At 36.1% G+C, this 24,134-nt stretch overlaps 1 protein-coding gene across 1 annotated transcript in view; it reads left to right on the top strand.

Moving 5' to 3' along the window:
• The first annotated feature begins 14,930 nt into the window (after window positions 1-14,930).
• The window catches only part of LOC128218531 (histamine H1 receptor-like), a 60,443-nt gene continuing 51,239 nt past the window's right edge, over window positions 14,931-24,134 (top strand). Inside the window, exon 1 of the mRNA XM_052926217.1 lies at window positions 14,931-15,529. Coding sequence (XP_052782177.1) covers window positions 15,227-15,529 — 303 coding nt within the window. The 5' untranslated portion in view covers window positions 14,931-15,226. The remainder of the gene's footprint in view (window positions 15,530-24,134) is intronic.

Below are 24,134 nucleotides of genomic sequence, written 5' to 3'. Positions count from 1 at the left end.
TATTAAGCTATTTGAATTATATAAATACAGACAGTAGATTTAAAGTTAAAATGCTAACTTGTGAGTTCTGGCCATAGTACACCTTGACGGAATTCACGTTCAAATACTTAAGTTTATTTCATAATCAAACTCGTAAAGCCCATTGGGGGCTATTCAAAACTGCTGCTTTGCCCTTTGGGGCGGTCGCCAGTAATACGCCAAGTTTGCAGGGGACCAGATGGCTTCGTTCGCTGTTCATGCTTGTGAATTCGTGCTTGTGTAAATAACATGGAGCCTCGCCATTAAATCCAAACTTTAAATATAAATAAAACAAAATAAAAATTTGACAAGTTATTTGTTCTGTTGTTTTATATCGCAAAGAAAGTTATGGTTATGGTTGAACTTTGAGTAAGAGAAGCTAAGCGCTCCATTCGTTCTTGTAAGTTGAGGATTTATCGATAACGTGACGTTAACTGCGAAATACGTGACATTGGTCGGGCTCGGTCTGATTTCCCGGTACGTTTTACACAATTACTTTAACTGAACTAAAACAGCAGCTTAACTGCAAACTTGTACTCACACGCCTAATCCCTAATGATTATAGTATTAGCACTGAATTAACATTTTGAAAGCTAATATACGTATTAATTAGATATAACTTTGAAGTGATTCATGGAACCTTGGAGCGATAAATAAGCTGTTTCGTAGCCTTTACAAGAGAACGTGACACGACTTAAACTGTTCATCGGCTCCCGCCTGACTACTGAAATTTGGCGGAATTATCAGCTGCAAGAGAATAATTATTCAAATATGTTTCATGTGTTACAAAGTTTGGTACAAATTAAAGTGCTTAATTATGGTACAATAGGGAAGCTTTATTTAACCTATTAACTGATGTTAATTATTATGAATCTATTAAACAAATTGAAAACAGAAAAGAGTACTTCAATGAAAACATTTTTGATGTTATGAAAATATAAGATCTTGCCAAAATTTCAAATACAATTTCAATGCGGATTAGAAAGGTAATAATAACAGCAGAATGATTTTGAAGTGGTTTAGAATAAAAGCGATATACGTCATATAACATCATCGTATTTACTGTGTTGTTGTTGTTGTATTTATTTCTGAATATAATAAAGACAACCTCATGACGTTTTATTGAACCGAATACATTTGAAAAAATGTAATATTTTTTTTTATGATAATTGCTGATGTCAATAAGTCAATTGTTCTTCCATGGGGATTAGTTCCACGTGGTATGGTTTACTCGAACATTGGTGAAATATTACTTAAATCTTCATGAATTAAAACGCTGTCATTTTAAGTACATGTACCAGTTTGGGGAATACGTTTTGTCATGTGATACACATGGGCATGGAAACTGTAATCAAGTACTAGAGTGCATGACTATTATTATGTTAAAGATTTGATTGGATTTAGGTGGAACATAATATATACTCATTTTCGGTCGATTCTTACAAATCCAACTGTTTCCCTCACACCCGCTTCTAGTTTAATACCACATATTAACTATACCACACTCTAGTTTGTATAAACAAATGCGCATAATGCACACCACATATTCGCTCTATCACCTTCTAGTTTAAATCACCATTTGTGCACGATGAATAGGACTTGTTTAAAATACCACTTTCTAGTTAAAATGAGCAAATGCACATAAAGAACACAACATCTTCATTCTACCACTTTCTTGTTTGAATGACGAAATGCGCATGAAGAACAGTACACGTTTAATCGACCACATTCTAGTTTAATTATCAAATGTGCACAATAAACACCAGATTTTCTCATTCGTATGAAAATGCCTAAGGATACTGCATCAAAATGGCAGAGTCTCACACAACGTCGAATAAAAGCATTATTATAAACATAACTCAAGGAGTCAAAGGGAGAGTTAAAATAACATTTGTGAAAAAGTGAACATCCTTTTTTCATTTTTTAATCATTTTCTTCGTTTGGATGGGTTATCCGTTAAACTATTTCAATTATTTTCTAATTCGTCACAATAAATTAAATTGGCAAATGTGTTTAAACAGCGCCAAACGCGTGCATAATCCATTATGCTGAGCACCTGAAAATAAAAATAAAAACATATTAAGTTCATATTTGTTGATTTCAGAGTAAGATTTTATTTCGCGAGTGTCATAGAAGTCTAGGACCACGAAATCTTTAAAAAACAAACAACAATATTATTTTCATTGCCAAAGATAAACAAATAAGACAAATTACTTCTTATGGCATTTAGTCAGATCAAATTTGATCACGGTTGTAAATTTGTACTTAAATAATGCTTTCCGTCAGAATAATTTCCTTAAAATTCATTTCTGTTTGTTTACTGTCTTGTTTGGCTTGTCCCTGTGTTTTCATTGTATTTTTGTAAGTCCAGTCTGGTGCTATTTAATCATTTTACAGTCTTTCCTTCCACTTTGGACCGTACTACTATTTCATTGAAGACAAATGATCATTATTTGATTGTGTGGATATCTAAACAAACATAAACAAGGTTATCAAACCTTTCTCGGCAAAACATAGTTTTTTATAAATCAACATAACTTAACATTGGCCATTTTCGTAACAGAGTTCGTATTGGGAAACATTTCTGATGTTGCTATATTTAGCACGAACACTATTCGTTGCCTGTGACGCTGAATATGATAAGTGAGCTCGCAGAACGTTTGATGAATTGACATTTAGTCAATATAAAATTGAAAATAATACTTGACATATATCCGTAAGACTGATGTACATAGTTTATCTCTAAGTAGCTTGTGCCAAATACGTGTCACGTTCGCAAGACTCGCAGCATTCGGCATGAATAAATTGACATTGCTGACCCACTTATCATCGGAGCCCCATCGCACGACTTTAGGCCTATGTTGTTTTTTTTACTTTTACAGTTTTGGGATATTTTAAATAAATTAAGTGTAAGACTGTAAGATATTTTCATCGACTGAGCACACATAAAAAATATATATTTTACTCGTGGCTATGCTACTTGTGAATAATTCACTTTTGGTGTTCATGAGGTGAAATAAATTGCTATCTAACACCGAAACAAACATTTGTTTAATTGTATTTATTATATTCCTAAATTTAGAATAAAAGCCATTTTTTAACATTTTTATAGAATTAATGCTCCAATTGGTGCGCACGTAACACCATTTTGAAAAATGACGTCATTAAAATTTAAAACCATTCACGTGCTTGTTGACGTTTGACTTGAAACAGAGAGTGAGCTTGAGTTTCAAAACAGCAAAATACCAATTTGATATTCTCACTGTTCTGTTTCAATCATCACCTTAACCTGTTTTCGAGGTCAACCTCTAGCATCTATAAATTAAAAGCAAAACTAATTGGCACTTCCACTGTAGAGTTAAACATGTTTAAAACCACCATTGTCATATCAAACGTAGTACTCAATTAGCAATTAGCAGCCAATTGTATAAACATTAACATTTACATTATGACACCCTGCTTGTGGGAATTGTAAAATAATGTGAGTCATAAGCAGTTATTGATAATAGCATATAAATGAGTGTGTATGTTAGGGGCGTTTTTGTTGATACCAAACCAGTTTCAGTTTTGGTTTCAATGGTTTCAGCAGTTACGAAACCGGTTTTGATGGTTTTGCTTAAAGTAACAAGTGCATGGTTTTGTGTACATTATCAATAACATGGCGGAGCTGCTGAGCCAAACAATTACTAATATAATACTTTGCATTCAGCTCATTTGCCCATTGTAAGGCATTGTTATCTAAAAGATTGAGTTTCAACAAACGTGGTTGATCACTTTCCGCCATGTTGTTTTCGAAGTAAACTAGGTTTCGGATGGAACGAACCGATGAAACCGCCTCCGGTAGGGGTTTCGATAGTTTCAAAAACCGGTTTCGGTTTTCGTTAAGAAACGATTAAAACTGGTTTTGGTTTTATTTGAAACTGTTACAACAAATACACAGTTCGTGAAACCGAAATAAAACCGAAACCAGTTAACTACCAACAAAAACGCCCTAAATGTTTCCAAAACCAGTTTCATATAAGAAAGTTCATTCTACATATATCACCTACCAATTTGAATCAGGTATGAACAATGTCACATTTTCCAGGATATGTTAACCATTGGACCATAACCAAACATACGGTGACAGAATATTTAGTTTAATAATGGGTTCTATTGTAAAGGTGACTTGGTAGATTAAAACGAAAAATAAACGAAACGTGTTTTCCGAATAAAGATGAATACCAAACTTTTGCTTCAACTACTTTTTTCATCACCATTTTTGACTGATATCAAAACCATTTGGCACTAACCTAGTGCCTCTTAAAGTGGTCTATATTTGCGAATAAGACAAATTTGCTTGACCTGGTAAATGTATTATTGAATACTTGACAGTAATTTAATGACCTTCAACTAGTTTAATTTAATGGGACTATAGGGCCAAGAAATAACCACAACCCTGTTTGAAGGAACATGGATAAGACCTAACAGACACTGAAAAATACACACAACGTACAAACAATACATACAGCAAACACAAGCATTAAACTTGAAATTGACTTATGCGATGGTCGGAGTTATGTCCGAGTATGACAACATCGTACCTATGACGAGTTAGTACTGTTGCACGCACCGCAATTAATCGGTTGCGGGTGATGTATGTATCTGGTTGTTGTTGTTGTCCCCTAAATTATATTTTTGCTTGCACCAATTTTACCCCCTTCACATACACTTACGGATCGCAGACACGTTGGTAACCGAAAGCATCCGTAAATAACTCGCTGGTAGCCGTAAATAACTCGCTACAACTCCTAATATACCGTAAAAAAGTCGTAATATACCCGTAAGTTGATCCGTGACAACTCGTAAAAAATCATGGAATTTTGCTTTTAATAACTCGTAATGATCAGTAATTACACAGCTCTTTAATCGGTCGTAAAAGTGGCCAGATAATAAGGATTCGTCTGTAAGGACTCGTAAGAAAACCCGTGTTTAAAGGGGGCATAAATCGTATAATTTATTTTGCTTTTATTGTTTGTAAGTTATGTGTCACTACGGCCATGTTACTGATTGTTTTATTTTGTTTGTTCAAAATAATAAAAGAAAACAAAAACTAAAATGCAGTTGAAATTCAAGAAGTAAAATACAGGCTTAATCAATCGCGGATAAAATCTTTCACCTGGGCCTTTTCAGGAAGTGGTAAAATAAAGGTGACCAAACAAGAACAGTGCTATTGCGGTGAAGCATAATTAACGAACGATATATGTGCATCAAATATACTTTTCTGTAACCACCTCTTCATCTTTTGGTTAAACTATTATTTAATAACCTGAAATAGATTCTGTACATTAAACATTCACCATCGTTTTTAAATGCTTTATTTATAACATTTCCTAGATCATTGCGAACAAATGATACTTAAAACTTCTTTTGTAATTAATTGTTTATGCCAATGTCTCTAAGAGCAGGAATGGTAAATCTTAGGATTATGAGGATGTTATTTGATTTTTATGAAACAAATTTCGTCTGGAGAAGATCTCAGAAACTTTAGGAGGTATGTAAAATAATCAGAATAATGCAGAACAGCTCTGAGGCCCCGTTTTTAATTGTGATATCTCTATTGCATTGCTGCAATATGTTCTTATTGAATAGGAACCATAAGTTTTTGATGCGATGCAGCACTAAAAAAAGATTTGCCAAACAAAAAGCCTTGTATTCAATCGTTCAAATGTATGCTTTATGGTAAATCACTTGAAGTTATCAATTTACAACGTTTATTGGTACAACAGTGGAAATAACAGGGACAACCCAAGTTGTCACAGGAGAAGACTACTTTGAGAGGCGCATAGTTAAGGCCTAATAAAGACTTCACGCGAAACACACAGCATAAGGCCGCTGTTGGAAATTGCATGCTTTGAATAGATCAATCTAACTAGCTGTCTTTAAGCTGACTGTACACCAGATTGGTACAAAAAAGTTTTTATCTGTAACGAATCTCAGGACAATTATTTAATAACATGTTTTACTCTTTGATATCATAATTGATTTTTTTTTTTACCAAAATGTAAAAAAAAATGTGCCGTAGGAGACCGGCGTTGTTTCCTCTGGGCCACGAATACTTCGCCTACAGTTGGAATATTTTATCTATATACCTAACCAATCACGCATAAGGAATGAATTCTACTAGGTAGACATACCTAGTAATCTTTTTAAATGGAAAAATACGAAAAAAACTGCGAAAAACATATCAATATTAAACTATGTGGTACTTCATTTAGTAAGTTTGAATGCATTGTACAAATCGATATCAAGTTTATGTCAGTTTTCGGCATTTTTTTTTTGGCAATTTCATCATACGGAGTAAAGTCTCTTTAAATGGCTTAGAGAAAATACAACGGGCAATGAGAATCATTGTCGGTACAACATGGGGCGGTGAGAATCATTGTTGGTACCTCATGGGGCGGTGAGAATCATTGTCGGTACATCACGGGGCGGTGAGAATCATTGTCGGTACCTCATGGGGTGGTGAGAATCATTGTCGGTACCTCATGGGGTGGTGAGAATCATTGTCGGTACATCATGGGGCGGTGAGAATCATTGTCGGTACCTCAAGGGGCGACGAGAATCATTGTCGGTACCTCATGGGGTGGTGAGAATCATTGTCGGTACATCATGGGGCGGTAAGAATCATTGTCGGTACATCACGGGGCGGTGAGAATCATTGTCGGTACCTCATGGGGCGGTGAGAATCATTGTCGGTACCTCATGGGGTGGTGAGAATCATTGTCGGTACCTCATGGGGCGGTGAGAATCATTGTCGGTACATCACGGGGCGGCGAGAATCATTGTCGGACATCATGGGGCGGTGAGAATCATTGTCGGTACATCACGGGGCGGTGAGAATCATTGTCGGTACCTCATGGGGCGGCGAGAATCATTTTCGGTACCTCATGGGGCGGTGAGAATCATTGTCGGTACATCACGGGGCGGCGAGAATCATTGTCGGTACCTCACGGGGCGGTGAGAATCATTGTCGGTACCTCACGGGGCGGTGAGAATCATTGTCGGTACCTCACGGGGCGGTGAGAATCATTGTCGGTACCTCATGGGGCGGTGAGAATCATTGTCGGTACCTCACGGGGCGGTGAGAATCATTGTCGGTACCTCATGGGGTGGTGAGAATCATTGTCGGTACATCACGGGGCGGCGAGAATCATTGTCGGTACCTCATGGGGCGGTGAAAATCATTGTCGGTACATCATGGGGCGGTGAAAAACATTGTCGGTACATCACGGGGCGGCGAGAATTATTGTTGGAACAACATGGGGCGGCGAGAATCATTGTCGGTACCTCATGGGGCGTTGAGAATCATTGTCGGTACATTACCGAGCGGCGAGGATTATTGTTGGAACAACATTGGAAGGCGAGAATCATTGTCGGTACATCATGGGGCGGCGAGAATTATTGTCGGTACCTCACGGGGCGACGAGAATCATTGTCGGTTAATCATGGGGCGGCGAGAATCATTGTCAGTACAACATGTGGCGGTGATAATCATTGTTGGTACAACATGGGGCGATGGGAATCATTGTTGGTACAGTATGGGGCGGTGAGAATCATTGTCGGTACAACATGGGGCGGTGAGAATCATTGTCGGTACAACATGGGGCGGTGAGAATCATTGTCGGTGCATCACGGGGCGGCGAGAATCATTGTCGGTACCTCACGGGGCGGTGAGAATCATTGTCGGTACCTCACGGGGCGGTGAGAATCATTGTCGGTACCTCACGGGGCGGTGAGAATCATTGTCGGTACCTCACGGGGCGGTGAGAATCATTGTCGGTACCTCATGGGGTGGTGAGAATCATTGTCGGTACATCACGGGGCGGCGAGAATCATTGTCGGTACCTCATGGGGCGGTGAAAATCATTGTCGGTACATCATGGGGCGGTGAAAATCATTGTCGGTACATCACGGGGCGGCGAGAATTATTGTTGGAACAACATGGGGCGGCGAGAATCATTGTCGGTACATCATGGGGCGGCGAAATTCATTGTCGGTACTTCATTGGGCGGCGAGAATCATTGTCGGTACCTCACGGTGCGGCGAGAATCATTGTCGGTACCTTATGGGGCGGTGAGAATCATTGTCGGTACATTACCGAGCGGCGAGAATTATTGTTGGAACAACATGGGGCGGCGAGAATCATTGTCGGTACATCATGGGGCGGCGAGAATCATTGTCGGTACCTCACGGGGCGACGAGAATCATTGTCGGTTAATCATGGGGCGGCGAGAATCATTGTCGGTACCTCACGGGGCGACGAGAATCATTGTCGGTACCTCACGGGGCGACGAGAATCATTGTCGGTACCTCACGGGGCGACGAGAATCATTGTCGGTTAATCATGGGGTGGCGAGAATCATTGTCGGTACAACATGTGGCGGTGATAATCATTGTTGGTACAACATGGGGCGATGGGAATCATTATTGGTACAGTATGGGGCGGTGAGAATCATTGTCGGTACAACATGGGATGGTGAGAATCATTGCCGGTACAACATGAGGCGTTGAGAATCATTGCCGGTACAACATGGGGCGGCGATTATTATTGTTGGGACATCATGGGGCAGGGAGATTCATTGCCGGTACAACATTGGGCGGCGATAATCATTGCCGTTACAACATGTGGCTGTGAGAATCAGTGTCGGTACCTCATGGGATGGTGAGAATCATTGACGGTACATCATGGGGCGGCGAGAATCATTGCCGGTACAACATGGGGCGGTGAGAATCAATGCCGGTAAAACACGGGGCGTCGAAAATAATTGTCGGTACAACATGTGGTGGTGAGAATCATTGTCGGTACAACATGTGGTCATGAGAATAATTGCCGGTACAACATGGGGCGGTGAGAATCATTGTTGGTTCAACATGTGGCGATGAGAATAATTGCCGGTACAACATGGGGCGGCGAGAATCATTGTTGGTACAACATGGGGCGGTGAGAATCATCGTTGGTACAACATGGGGCGGCGAGAATCATTGTTGGCACAACATGGGGCGGTGAGAAATATTGTTGGCATAACATGGGGCAGTGGGAATCATTGCCGATACAACATGGGGCGGCGAGAATCATTGTTGGTACATCATGGGGCGGTGAGAATCATTGTCGGTACAACATGGGGCGGCGAGAATCATTGTTGGTACATCATGGGGCGGTGAGAATCATTGTCGGTACAACATGGGGCGGCGATAATCATTGCCGGTAAAACATGGGGCGTTGAGAATTATTGTCGGTACATCATGTGGCGGCGAGAAACACTGACGGTACATCATGGGGCTGTTTAAATAATTGCCAGTTCGACATGGGTCGGCGAGAATCATTGACGGTTCATCATGTGGCGGCGAGAAATATTATCCTTACATAATGGGGCGGTGAGAATTATCGCCGGTACGACATGGGGGGGGGGGGGCGAGAATCATTGCCGGTACAACATGGGGCGGTGAGAATCATTGTTGGTACAACATGGGGCGGCAAGAATCATTGCCGGTACAACATGGGACGGTAAGAATCATTGCTGGTACAACATGGGGCGGTAAGAATCATTGCCGGTACAACATGGGGCGGTGAGAATCATTGCCAGTACAACATGGGGCGGTAAGAATCATTGCTTGTACAACATGGGGCGGTAAGAATCATTGCCGGTACAACATGGGGCGGTGAGAATCATTGTTGGTACAACATGGGGAGGCAAGAATCATTGCCGGTACAACATGGGGCGGTGAGAATCATTGTTGGTATAACATGGGGCGGTGAGAATCATTGCCGGTACAACATGGGGCGGTGAGAATCATTGTTGGTACAAATGGGGTGGCAAGAATCATTGCCGGTACAACATGGGGCGGTGAGAATCATTGTTGGTACAACATGGGGTGGCAAGAATCATTGCCGGTACAACATGGGGCGGTTAGAATCATTGTTGGTACAACATGGGGCGATGGGAATCATTGTAGGTACAGCATGGGGCGGTGAGAATCATTGTTGGTACAACATAGGGAGGCGTGAATCTTTGCCGGTACAACATGGGGCGGTGTGTACCATTGCCGGTACAACATGGGGCGGTGTGTACCATTGCCGGTACAACATGGGGCGGGTTGTATCATTGTTGGTACAACATGGGGCGGCGAGAATCATTGTTGGTTCATAACCGGGCTGTGAGAATCATTGTTGGTACAACATGGGGCGGCGAGAATCATTGTTGGTACAACATGGGGCTGTGAGAATCATTGTTGGTACATCATGGGGCGGTGAGAATTATTGTTGGTACAACATCGGGCAGTGAGAATCATTGCCGATACAACATGGGGCGGTGAGAATCATTGCCGGTACAACATGGGGCGGCGAGAATCACTGCCTGTACAAAGTCGAACATACCTTACTGAAATGCACCACCAGAAGGAATATGTTTTTTCCATTGATGCATCCTTACATAAATTTGAAAATAAATGCTACTCAAGCTGCAAGGAGAAATTATGTTTACCTAGTGCCTACCACTTTTAATTCCACTGTCCGCTCTAAAATGTTCAAAAGTTTTCTTACACCAGATATCTGCATTTAGGCTTCAACTATTTCTTTTAACGGACCACACCGACAAATCGATCTTGAACTACGTCCAACATTATATTTGTCAAACCAAACGTTTATGAGCGCATCTACCTGTGTTTAAACTAGTCTGATTCTACCTTGGACATGACCCGGCGACCATCCCCTATCCCATGTATGTCACTCTCACTTCTCTTCTTCCCACTCTTATTACCAACTAGATATGATATACTTGTTTGAAATCGTTAAAATTAATAACCTCATCATGATCAAATATAAATGTTACAAATAAAAAAAGCGAGACCTAGTATAAGAATCAAAGCTTTAACCTTTATTCTTTCATCAGTTATTTTCGTTCTGCTTGTTGTTGTTGTTGTTGTTGTTTTGATCATAAACCACTTGAACTGTTCATGTTTTATTGTCACAAGCTATCCTTTAATTGCGTCAAAAACATTTTACTTCTTGAAATAAACTTGAATGTGAACTATTGTTTAAACCTAATTAAGAAGCAAAGCTGTAATTTAAAGGCGCATAATATAGGTTCATGCAACTTCTTTATAAACATTTAAATTCATTATCATATTTAACTCATTTAACTATGATCAAAACAAAACAATAACACATAATTGAGGTAAACATACAAAAAGCATTTGCGATAATTTGGCCTTTTTTATATTAGGAATTTGTGCCTATGTGCCTATGTAGCTATTAATTAAAAAATCCATATAAAATAGTTTTGGGTTTTAATCAATTAAGTCAAATGAGTAAAGCATGAACATGCATTTAAATTAAAAACAAAGGATATAAAATTGCAACAACCTATAGTGTGCGCCTTGATACAGTTTTTTTCAATACTAACGCTCGTAATCCTACCATAAAACACACTTTTATTTCATCGTTGTCTTCGGGCAGATTTTATTTAATCGTTTTCAGATACGTCGGAATGAATATCGAACGACATATGCCTCATTGATTTACCCCAATCATCTAAACGTCCAATGGCAACGGTAGTTTATTCGCACATTAAACACTCAAGTTCAAAAAGTATCTCCTTGATAGAGCCTTAAAGGTTTGTTTTCATACGAGCGACCATACATGATTGTGGAATGGAATTTAATCTCAGTTTTCTATTAAATAAGTCCTGTTTTTCCAAAGAAATCACATGTAGGTCATGTTTTAAGAATACCAATTTGATGCTTGATTAAACGTGGAAGTCGACGGAATAAGCTGTATGATACCCATTATTAACTGATTAACTCGATTAGATTCAATATACTGAACACACTTTCGAAACTTTTCTGGTATTTTAGCAATTATATTGCAAAATACACATGTGACTAGATTATTACCTCGAAAATAGAGTAGTCCCTCAAAGAATATTTTCCTAGAGTTTAGAATAAATCGTTGACTAAACTGTTACATGGAATTTTACCTGTAGTCTAATGAGTTGATCATTTAAGGAAATGAGAATGAACCGTTCTGATTTAAAAAGGCATGGGGCACAGTCGGACATGTTGCTACCAAATATAGCGATACAAAATATAGCATTACAAATTTACAAATATTCCCATTTAAATGACTCGTAAACTGACTATGGCCTCATTTGAACAACTCATTCACAAAGTGGTATCCTCACATTTATTAATGGCTGTATAGTTACTATTTGCACAGCTTATATTATTTTGTCTTATGACGTAAAGTGTACAGAGTGGTTCATAATATATCTCCCCATATGTCATACTGATATATTTTATACAGACAAACATAACACAAATTAGTTTCCATATTATTCTGATCACAGACTGAATACCTTTATAACATGTCTTACAATATAATTTGTCAATAAGTCAGTTTTACAAGATATGTTTCACCCGACGTCCTTTTTCTGCAATAACTAAAATCGAGTGTACGTGTTTACATGTAGGTATTTATGACCCCAGTACATTTTTCTTTACTAATGGACTTTGTTTTTTAAGAAATTCAAAAGATGAAAAAATAAGGGGACAAATGTTGCATACTATATGTTTAACCATGCACATTCAAAACTGTTTGAAGATAGTTAGTTGGCTGCTAAGCTCTAATCTGTAATTGCTAATGATATTTTTTTGTAATATTCCAAATAACATGTACCTGTACATGTCAGATGAAAACGAGAAGCGGTCACAACTTATGCTCTAAAATGCATAAAGCTTTAGCTTTCGCGATCAATATGGTCGTGGACCAAATATATTGTGCCCGGTTTAATTATCCCAGGGCAACCTTATTTTTCCATTAACCGGGAAGTAAAGAATAATTAAACGAAATCTGGCTTCGAGAAACATCCTTGGCCCTCGCATGCATTATTCTGTCTTCAACTACTAAATGCTTGTCTTTGGTTTTGACAGACGAGGACGCAATTGGCAAATGACCAGTCACATTCATTCTCGCCGCTTTATTCCAGTCAAAGACTATCTTATGTTTCATGTACTGCTTCACGGCGTATGTAAACACGCCTGAATTCATATCGCATAATCAAATATATTTCCTTATTTGACTCTTTTCTCGGCATGTAGAAGGTCATATTGCGGTATACTTTGTTTAAGATGTACATCGAAAAGTATACAATATAACAACATAACATTTATTCAGCATAAAATGATATAACAATTATAGCCAAAATGCAAAACATATGAAATAAATCATATGAAACAACTCATCGTGAAGAGCAAAGGCATGGTCAATAGAGAAGTATACTATATATCATAGTATCAAATTCTTAACATAATTAGGTTCTCGATCGTAACAAAGATGCATGATGTAAATATTTACTAACATTGGGCATAATTTTTCCGCTGTCTGAGGACAAAGGGTAATCGATTTTTGTTTTGTTGGCCACATAGTAATATTTGAGAATAAATTTTCGAAAGAATATTAATGAGAGTTACTCCGCTATAATAATTATTTTGCTCGTCTACATTGCCCCCTTTAAAAACAGGTACATTATTCCAGCTGTATGTGATTCGAAATATTTATCAAAATTATGTTAACATATGACGTAGATCCACGTGGACCCTTCTTCGGAACTTTGCAATATATTTATCCTTATATTTTGAATGGATTTCATCCTGTATAAAACTATTCTGAAAATAATCCTATTGAAACGCACCAAGACAAGTTGCCCCTCTCCCATAAAAAAATAAATAAAACAACAACAGAAAAACAAAAATAAGTAAATAAATAAAACATAAATAGTGAAATAAATAAAACAACAACAACAATAAAGGACACAACAAACAAACTTAAAAACCAAACAATAACACTAACATTGGAGTGCTTTAGTGAGCGGATGTTCATTCAATAAGAGCTCAAACGAAACGCTAAACATTTATCAGTATTTCGATTTTAGTAGGCAGACAATTTTAATTTTATTGCCTTATTGTAATAGCTTGGGAAATTTTAAACACAATTGTTTAAATAAGAGTGCACACACAATATCAAAGTTCAACTCCAAACGATCTTTATCGCCGAAAGATCATGCATATTTTTACCAATGGAATGTATTTTTCGCTTCTAACCTATAATTAAAATAATTCAGCATCGAGTGATACCGATTTTCTGGAAATTATAAGCGTTTTGAAATTCCATTTATCAAATTGTCGTTTATTGCACTTGAAACAGGTTTTTGAATGAATTATTGATCCGAAACTTGACATCCTAATTCGTTTGGTTTGTTTTCAATTATTCGCAGTGTTTTATCCTTAAAAGCCTAAGATTATGTTCACTTGTCTGGAACGCCAATTCTTAGTTTCCGCCGGGAAACGCTATAATCTACACACGGCGTGGAATCTCTTCTTTTTTGAGAGATTTTCCCTAGGAAATAGAAAGATTTGTTTGGAGCGAGTGGTGAATTTCCAATATCCATGCTGATGCGAATGATGTTGGACAAAGCGCAAGGCTCTCGTGGACATAAAAGCTATTTCATTCATAGGAATTCCAAAGACAGGGTCCGTTTTGAAAATAAAATAGCAGTTATTTATCACTGGTGCTTTGAAGGGACATTACAGGGGTAATGAGATACCGCGAATATCAGTGGATCTTCTAATGAGCGTTTTCCCTCCGGATGAAATTCATATAGTAGAAATTGATTAATAAATAAAAGAAAGCGCGATAAAGTCGCCGCGATTATGCTTGCTGGGACAGGGTGTGCAGAGCTTTCTCAGGAAGGATCGCCGGGAAATTCTGAATGAAGCGGCAAATGATCTATCACTCTAGTACCTCTGGCTGATGGTATTGGACGCTTTTTAATTGAACGTAAACGCCTGTTATTCTTGGTAATTTGCGATAATAATGTTATTGTTTAATGACCGAAAATTTAATAATTTTCAAAAAATATACAAACGGACTTGAATGATTCACACGTAGCGAAGTAAATAATACACTATATTAATTTTGGTGAGAGGAATACTAATATGCATATAAACCATGATTTTAGTGCACACATGGAAATTAATTTCCCACTATATATTTAAAGAGCGTGTTAATTAGTGAAAACATCGTATTTAAGATAATACCTAAAACACGCAGAAATTATCATATTCATTTAATTTAATTATTTATTGCATGGACATGTATCGTCCTATTTGAATGATATATGAAAAATACTTTACAAACGTTTTATTGGAATGTAAAATATGTGTCAAAATGTCAAGAAAGAACTCCGTCGAACTGGATAATACTACCTTGGATACATTCTCCAGTTCGTTTGACTGGACTTTAGTGTTCGGTAACGATAGTTCTAATTCGAGTGAGGATCAATTTGTGGGTGACGGGAAGGAGTTATGGCGGGAAATTCCGTTAGGGATTGTGCTTACGTTCCTGTGTCTCCTCACAACGGTTGGCAACGCCATGGTGCTGCACGCAGTCCGCACGGAACGCCGTTTACAGTCGGTATGAATCATGCTTGTTAATGTGTCTTTATTCCTAAACAAGTGGAATATTATGAGGGTTTTTTTTTAAGAAAAACGCAGTTTACGCTTATTTTTTAAGTAAAGATGAGTTTGATTGATTTAACGCAAAAGATAAGACTGTATCCAGTTGTTTGGCTATTGTTAGCAAAATTGATATTTCATTGCTTCATTTTTGTCCAATAGCTACTATTAACCAAATATTTAATTTAACGGTGCAAACTAGCCCCAGAATTTTGTACAAACCAACGTTTATAAGCTCAAATCTGTATAAAATGTAAAATTATAATATAAAATCGAACACAAAAACAAGACCATGCATCAAGGATTTATTTACCAGCGCACACATTTCGTGTACCTCGCCATATTTGCATATTGTCTTGTCGTTGTTTGAGTACCCGTATCAAATGCTTGGGGTTTTCGTCGTTCTTTGAGTAGACAAGACAAGACAAGTCATGCAAAAACCAATAACTTGAACTACTACAGCCAACGACAGTTATGGCATTACATACTTTTACGTGAATATGTTTAACAGTCACTAGTAAAAATTCCTTTTAAAAGCCCGACCAAATCTCTTACTTGCCAACAATAAAGCTTGCACCCTTGTCAGTAAAATCATCACTGGGTTTGTAAACGATATTGTCAATATGCTCTTCCGAAATGGAAATCAAAACTTAAATCCCACACAAGCAAATGTTTTGGCGAAGTTTTCAACAGGGAAATGATAATAAATCACGGACGTAATGTTTTACATGCATGATGGTCCTTTACGAGTGGAGTATTAAATCAATTTATGTAAAAAAAACAACCTTCATACAATTAAAATTGATTGTGAATAAATCATATACACTTCAAAACTACTATTCTGGGAACACTACGTGGTAGTGTTGTGCCGATTATCGACTATAATCAACAATTGATCGGAAAAGCCTGCGTCGGCGACAATCGATAGTGAAATTTGAACAATCGATTATAGAAACAAGGGACAAAACCGCTACCGACTAATTTTCATTTTCAGGTTAATGCTAGTTGATGTTGAAATGTTAAAATGTAACTATGTTAAGTTGTCTAGTAATATTCTTTTTAAAAGTCAGTAAGTCTTTACAGTACCTTATTACAAATTTTCTTGGAAATTTAACTGCTAAAGGATTGGTTCTCAACTTCTTTGTGGTTTGAAAGTGATTTTTAAAACATGCTAACATTTACTTCTTACCATGTAAGAATTTAGTTTTCTAAAAGGATATGTTCTTGTAAAACATATAGAATATTCTACTGCTTGTTGTTCTTGTTACTGACTATGTATTAAAAAGAAATGGATATCTTTATTTGTGTTTATTAAACACATGTATACCAAATGGAAGACAAAACTAGAACCTGTGGTCTCATGTTCTTTAATAGAAACTTGTAAACACTTGCAACGGATCGATACGTTCTGAATAAAAAATGTAATTTATACAAAGAAATGTACAAACAAAATTATCAGGGAATTTTAAAACTGGTGCATGTACTGTATATTTATACCTAAAATATCATGACCAAACATAATTAAATAATGATAAAATCGATTAAATAATCGATCATTGATCGGTTTTATAAACCGATTATCGACAGTAATTTTTCTGTCCGATTTCCAACACTATTACGTGGGAACATCACCCCTTATCTATTAAACAAATAACATCAAGCGTGTTCTTCAGTACAAACACGTGAATGTGCCTTACTGTCTCTAATATTTTTTATTAAGTTCATAACCTGTCTACGAATATCCAGGACAAATATTAACTAAAAATATCAATGTTGAAATATGAGCTTTTTGTTGTGTTCAAAACTTATTAAAACTGTCTGAAAGTTAATTGCCATCGCAGAGGTAGCATTATTTGTTTGCTTGAAATTGAACCATAGAAATGACAAAAGTATTTATTTAAGTAATATTCTTAACGGTCTTACATTTTCCAAAGGGTTTGAAGAATACTTTTGTATTAATCATCTATATGCCTACATTTTGCCATGTTTACAACATCGTCTCAGCGAAGGACAGAAATTTTGTATTTTTTTCTTTTGGAATAACCTAGCCATAATCTGTGAAAAACGTCTTAGATTAACAAGTATGTTTTCATCGATTAAAACAGGAACATTCTTTAGATATAAATAAAAATGATTTATTGTTTCCATCGATAAACTCGAGGTTGAGCAAAAATCCGGACTAGAGTATTCGGACAATAAATGCATTCCTAATTTTGTTCTTGATGATAGTTTCTGTATTCCAGTTGATATTAATAAGTTGGAATTGTTAGTAAATCTTTTCTTACAAGGTTTTACTTTACACTTAAAGTACTATCCCGCAACCAATGTCAAGTTCAGATGACAGATGGACTAAATTTGTTTTTCGTTGTTGTTTTTTTTCATTTAGATATTATTATAAAAAGTATTTATATTTATAATGTATACAGTATATCTGTTTTACTTCATTTAGTCTTAGTAAACATTCTAACAACTGACCAGTTAATATTTTCAATTTCTTTAATACATGTGTATTTATAAATATTCCAACCAAATTTTAAGCTACATTTAAGTCCAACAAAAGATGGGCTTATGTTTTTCCTTTTACAAAGATAAATGTATTTCTTCATTTCGTAATAAAGTATATTTTATTTATCAGAATTTACACCAGTGGATCCCAACATAAAAGACTGACAGTCCCATGTGAAAGGTTCATTTCCTGTAGATAAAACATTTTTTACACAGTTTAATAAGGTTTGAACATCATTACAATTCCAAAATAAATGCACTAAAGTTTCCTTCTCTGACAAATAAAATGTACATAGTCTGTCATTCACAATATTCATTTAAAACAGAAATGAGTTTGTAGCTAAAATCCTATGTAAGATTCTTGTTTGGAACCACTGGATATAAGTATCCATTAATCTATAATTACTAATAAAAACTAGTAATGGAACACATACATTTTAAAGACGTTGGTGATTGGTTTCCTTTTTTCCATTAAGAGAAAATCTCCCTCGAGCCCAAACTGTCATAAGAGCTGTTTCTGTGTGCCATTTTTCGAAAACCTAAAGTCCCGTGTCAAAATCTACAAAAGAGACAGTAGAAACGGGTGTGGGATGCAGTTTGTTAAATGTGTGTTTGATTTCAATTTATGAAAGTTGATTGCACGTAATGTTCTGATTGCATCGAATTCCAAGTAAATTTGTGTTTGAAAAAACAAATCATACTGTGTGGTAGCACGGTGACCAGATTCGGTCACGAATATGTTGAGTTACAAAGAACATCAGTTTTAGAAGCAATGGGAGCAATGAAGTTAATCTACTTTGAAGATTCAGCACACGTAACTACACTGCAAATATATTGTTAAAAATGCAAACTATGTATTTAAATGCGTCATACATAAACGTTAATTGGCAATGACTGTTTGATTTTTTTAAAGGTATTTTCCTCTCAACAGTATGTATCGTGGTCCATGTTTTGACATTAACTTTCAATTCAGAAAGTAAGTCTCTTAAATATTCGATGAATTGAGGACTATTTATGTTTGGTTGTTCAACTTGTCTACGTTATAAATCTATAAATTTATATATTATAATAATGTGTTTAAGAAAGTAACATTCTTGTCATTTGTTTTACCGAAAAGTGATTAGATTTTAAATAGTAGGTGTACAAGTTCTACCGTAATGTGATAAAAACTTTAATAGTCATGCTTTCAAGACAATCTACCAAAATATGACAAGATGTTAAATATTACGCATAACAAATAGTATTCTAAAAAGTGTGACTTAACAAAGTGATTTTATGCAGCCAATAGCGATATAATAGTTTAATTGCCACTGTAACGTGCCGATGCTCGGTCGTTTTCATCTTCATATTGCACTCTACCTCGAGGCTACTGTGCCACTTGATTGGTAACAGATGATAGGAAACATGATAAGAAAGTGGATCTAGATATCGTTTGATAAATATTCATTCAGCAAAGATTGAACTTTATCTTTTTATTTCACTTTGCAATGAAAATAAAATAAATTTGATACTGTTCTTCTTGCCTCCTGCTATAAGCATACTCGTGCGTTTACTTTACAATGGAAGACTAGGAACTAAACCTGGAATACGCTTTCACAAATTTTTAAATTTGATTCTCTAGAGATCATACCCGGCGTTCACCTATTGCTATGATAGATAGCTTGGTAAGATAGCCTTTAATAGTATGCCATGTATAATTGCGACGAGGAAAAGAAAAGCAATTTTACAAGAAAGAAAATTGATCGTAGCCTATACCTCACAAATTTGATGTTGGACCTTTCAAGTTGGTTAATGTTATCGTTAGCTTTAAATGAACCATGAAAAACATTTGAAGTATGAACATCCTTCGTTATAGCGTAATTGTTTCGTGACAGATAGCTTTAAGATTCTTAATGATTAACACTATTTGGCAAAAAACTATGAAAATCATTTGAAGTTGATCAGATTTTGTAACTACATAGAAGTTGGCGTTTAAGTGGGGCAACCAAGATATGGCGTTAGACAGAGCGCTTGGGCTGGTTTGTAAAACTGTTTAAATTTTATATTAAAGAATCTCAACCATTGTGTTTGCACGTTGACAAACATACATGAAGAGATGTATGTGTTGTTGAAAAAATACTTTGTTCGAGTATAAATACATATTACCTTGCCATGTGACCAACAAAACGCCTTTGGACGGCCTTGTGAAAAGTTTTGATCAGTATCTCATTGGATTTATAGCTCTGATATCATCAACACATTTTCGCTGAAATTTACCTTTCCAGAATGTAGACATAATAAGGAAAGTTTCCATATTTCGTATAAGCAATGGCCTCACATTGTAAACATGAGCATTAAGACATCACCGTTCCAAATTTGATAATTTGTGCCAAATACCAGTGTCATTTACATCGCTGCTTTTATTTTCATTCTAAAAATGAGTATTGTACACATTTATTTGTAACATTATATATATATACGAGGGTTGTTCCAAAACTTCCGCGACTTCCTTTTATGAAGTCTTATTTAATTTGATGAAATAACATTATGATTTTCACTACATGTATCGATAATGATCGTGTTACATGCTTGCAAGATTTGAAGATGAAAATGCGTGTGTCGCAGTATTAATATCAACAAATATAATACAAGATACTGTAAACCGACGCACGTAAGTATTCCTACTTAAGTTGTATATATACATGGCTTTAAATCGTAATTTTGAACAGGATATCAAAGGTTGTCGCTAAAAAAGGAATAAATTGCGGAACTATTGTCATTATCGGAGTATAAACGCAGTTAGTCCGAAGAAATCCATACGTACTTTTACCAGCCCAACTGCGTTCATATCCCCGATAATGGCATCAATCCCGAAATTCATTACTTAAATTTACACCAATAGTTCATTATTTCTTTCAATAATTGATTAAAAAAACTTAACATCTATATTAATATGCGATGTTTCGCAATCCGAAAATATCAAGTTCAAGTTAAAATATTTATTGTATGAAGGCCTCCGGTCAATAAACAGATTTGCATACATAAATAGAAGTAAACAACGTGGATTTGACCAAACATAGAATTCACAAAATATTAGTTGTTATTATGGCATCATACATGTTAATCAACTATGATAAATTGTTTCTAATTTTGTCTGCATAATACAAATACCTAGCCATTTTTTGCAAAACTTCTATGTTTTTTTGTAGCTATTAATAGAAAAAACTCGTCATTTGGTAACAAAATAATATTCATCCTCAACAACATCTTTACAGTATGAACAAAATCTATGCTCTCTATCAATTCCGGTATATATATATGTAAAATTTATTAAAAAGTTTCATATTCTCAGAACAAGTTTGGCTCCATAATTGTAGATGTTGATCTTTTAATCTAGTAACATATTCCGTAAGAAAACCTTTTTCATTTACTACATGCTGTGACTCCCTAATATATCTAAAACCATTCCTAAACAAAGTCATAGGCAATACATTAGCCCAATTTTCATGACCTAGACTATCATACAAATTTAACATATTGTAACACAACGTTATATATTTATCATCACATAGGAAGTTTAAAATAAATTAACCAATATTTAAGAGAACGTTTAGAAGCATAAATATGTAAAGGTAAAGATGGTGCGGTCATCGGAAAATATTCGCAATTGCCGAAAGTCTGTTCATTTAAGGACTCGAATTTGATGTGTAAATACTAACACGTGAACGTCATTTACAACTACTTTAACGTCATAAACAGTTTCTTATTTGAGATTGCAGTTGTTGTTTTGCGTAAAATAACAAAAAAAATAACGACGTTATAAACCCGCGCGGCGCAGTGATCAGTAATTTAATTTTGTACCGCGATTGTGAATGTTAAGAAGTTCAATTTACAAATGGCATGGGTGGTCTTCCAGTATGAAGCAGTCAGGGATGAAAAAACAACAGAAAACGGGGCGTCCGAAGTCCAAAACAGAGGATATTGTACAGACGGTATGAACGCTATCTGTTTTTGCCTGAAATGAAGTCTTTGAACAAAGATAACTGGACCATCGCGGGGAAAAGTTTGAGAAAGGCGCTTGACTGCCCCAACGCTTACGTTTTGACGGAAGAATAGACGTCGACCATGAGCTGCATGGCATTAGATGTGATGTTTGTGATACTCGTAACGTTATCTGTCGGAAATTTTCGGACAAGATTCATTATATAAATGCTTAAAAATATACTTAGCTTGTCACGGAGATTCGAGACAACCCTCGAATATATACACCTTGTATGCCTTAAAGCGCTATTGTTTATAGTGAATACCAAGGGAAGTTGGCATATTACTTTGTTCCATACATATGCTTTGATGACTGCATTATTGTGATTTTCATTGGTAATTTGTATGTATGCAATCTGTTGCGCATTTTATTGAATGTGCATGTTATTTATTTAATGACCATCCATGTCTAATTGTGGACGATACTGCCAAGAAGTCTCACATTGTGGTGTTCATTAATTATGACTGAAATCACGCCAGTTAGTTATCAGAAACTTTATGACTCTCTGAATTGACATTGCATCGATATATTTGTATTCAGTCTATTCAGAAAATCCTTCAGGGCGGATACTGAAGACTTTAGAGTACTGTACATGAAAGGTTAATTTCGCGCCTTATAGACACTGGAGCTCTGTTGGTAAAAATATTAAGGAAAATATAATTGAAATATACGGGTTTATATGTCGAATAGTAGTTTTGTTTTATTTTCAATATAACTAATAGGTTAAAAGCACTCTTGTTGAATAATTTTATAAATAACAGTTAATGTATGTGTACATATGTCGTCAAAACCACGTGGTGTGTAAATAGTGTTTATATTTTGAAATAAAGCTGAACACGTCTAATCATGATGATTGTTTGAAATGTATCCTGCCGGAGGAAAGAAGGGTTATTGATTGAGAAAGCATTTTACATAATACAGAACCAAATACCTGTTGCTTTATTGCGGTAATATTATGTGTGTGAAATGATTACAAATACGAGCTAACAGGCAGTTATGTAATAGAACTATTTACATAACACAAAATAGAAGGAACATTATGAGGCTTGCACGTATCAGAGATAACGAATGTTTTCCTCTCAATAGGAAAATATCTTTTGATGAAATTAGTTGTTCCATGAAATAAAAATCCAATAAACGGAAAGCCCGTTGAGAAATTCCCGTATCATAACGCGATTAAAACCGTCTGATGAACGTGAAATTCGACCTGTTATATATCTTCCTCTTCATGATTGCAATTAAAACTCACCTGTCGGACATTCTACACAAACACATCAGGAATAATTATTTTAAAATAAGACGGACATTGCGTTAATTTTTGGTTGTCTTTAACAGTATACCAACCCATTGTTATGTCATATAAATCTCTTCTTCACTGAATATAACACCACAATTTAAACAGATATTCGACTTTAGAAAGCAAATTAATGCGATGGTGCATAAATGGTTCATCAACGTAATGTCTCAGAGATGATATATCAATACAATCTGTCGAAGACGAATTATATGGATACAGTAAGAAGTTACAATATAAAGTTACTGTAGTTTAGAAATATTGTGATGTACTTCAATGAAATTGTTATAAAAATGCTTAGTCGGTTTTGCTTTAAAATAGTTTATGTATTTTATAACATAATCAAGAGTTCATTGCAACACTTGTGTGTAAATTACCAACACATTGTCTGCAGAGATGTTACTAATGTGATAGTGCCTTTAACACTAATGAAATACACAGTGTATATGAATGAAGCAAGCAGTGCAATAGGTGGTGTTCTACTGTTGGCGCCTTTGGAAAAGACGTCAGACTTTCCCACGAACTTCTCAATAGACGTCAAACTTTCCCATGAACTTCTCAATGGACGTCAAGCTGGACGTCAAGATTGTCCATGATCTTGTCAATGGACGTGAAGCTTTCCCATTAATTTTTTAATGGCCGTGAAGCTTTTCCATAAACGTTTTTTATGGACGTGAAGCTTTTCCATAAACTTTGTTATGGACGGGAAGCTTTTCTATGAACTTTTGTTATGGATGTGAAGCT

The sequence above is a fragment of the Mya arenaria genome, chromosome 14, assembly GCF_026914265.1.
Source record: "Mya arenaria isolate MELC-2E11 chromosome 14, ASM2691426v1".
Taxonomy (NCBI): domain Eukaryota; kingdom Metazoa; phylum Mollusca; class Bivalvia; order Myida; family Myidae; genus Mya; species Mya arenaria.
Note: the sequence above shows the minus strand (reverse complement) of the source record. Positions and strands in the feature narration are given on the sequence as shown.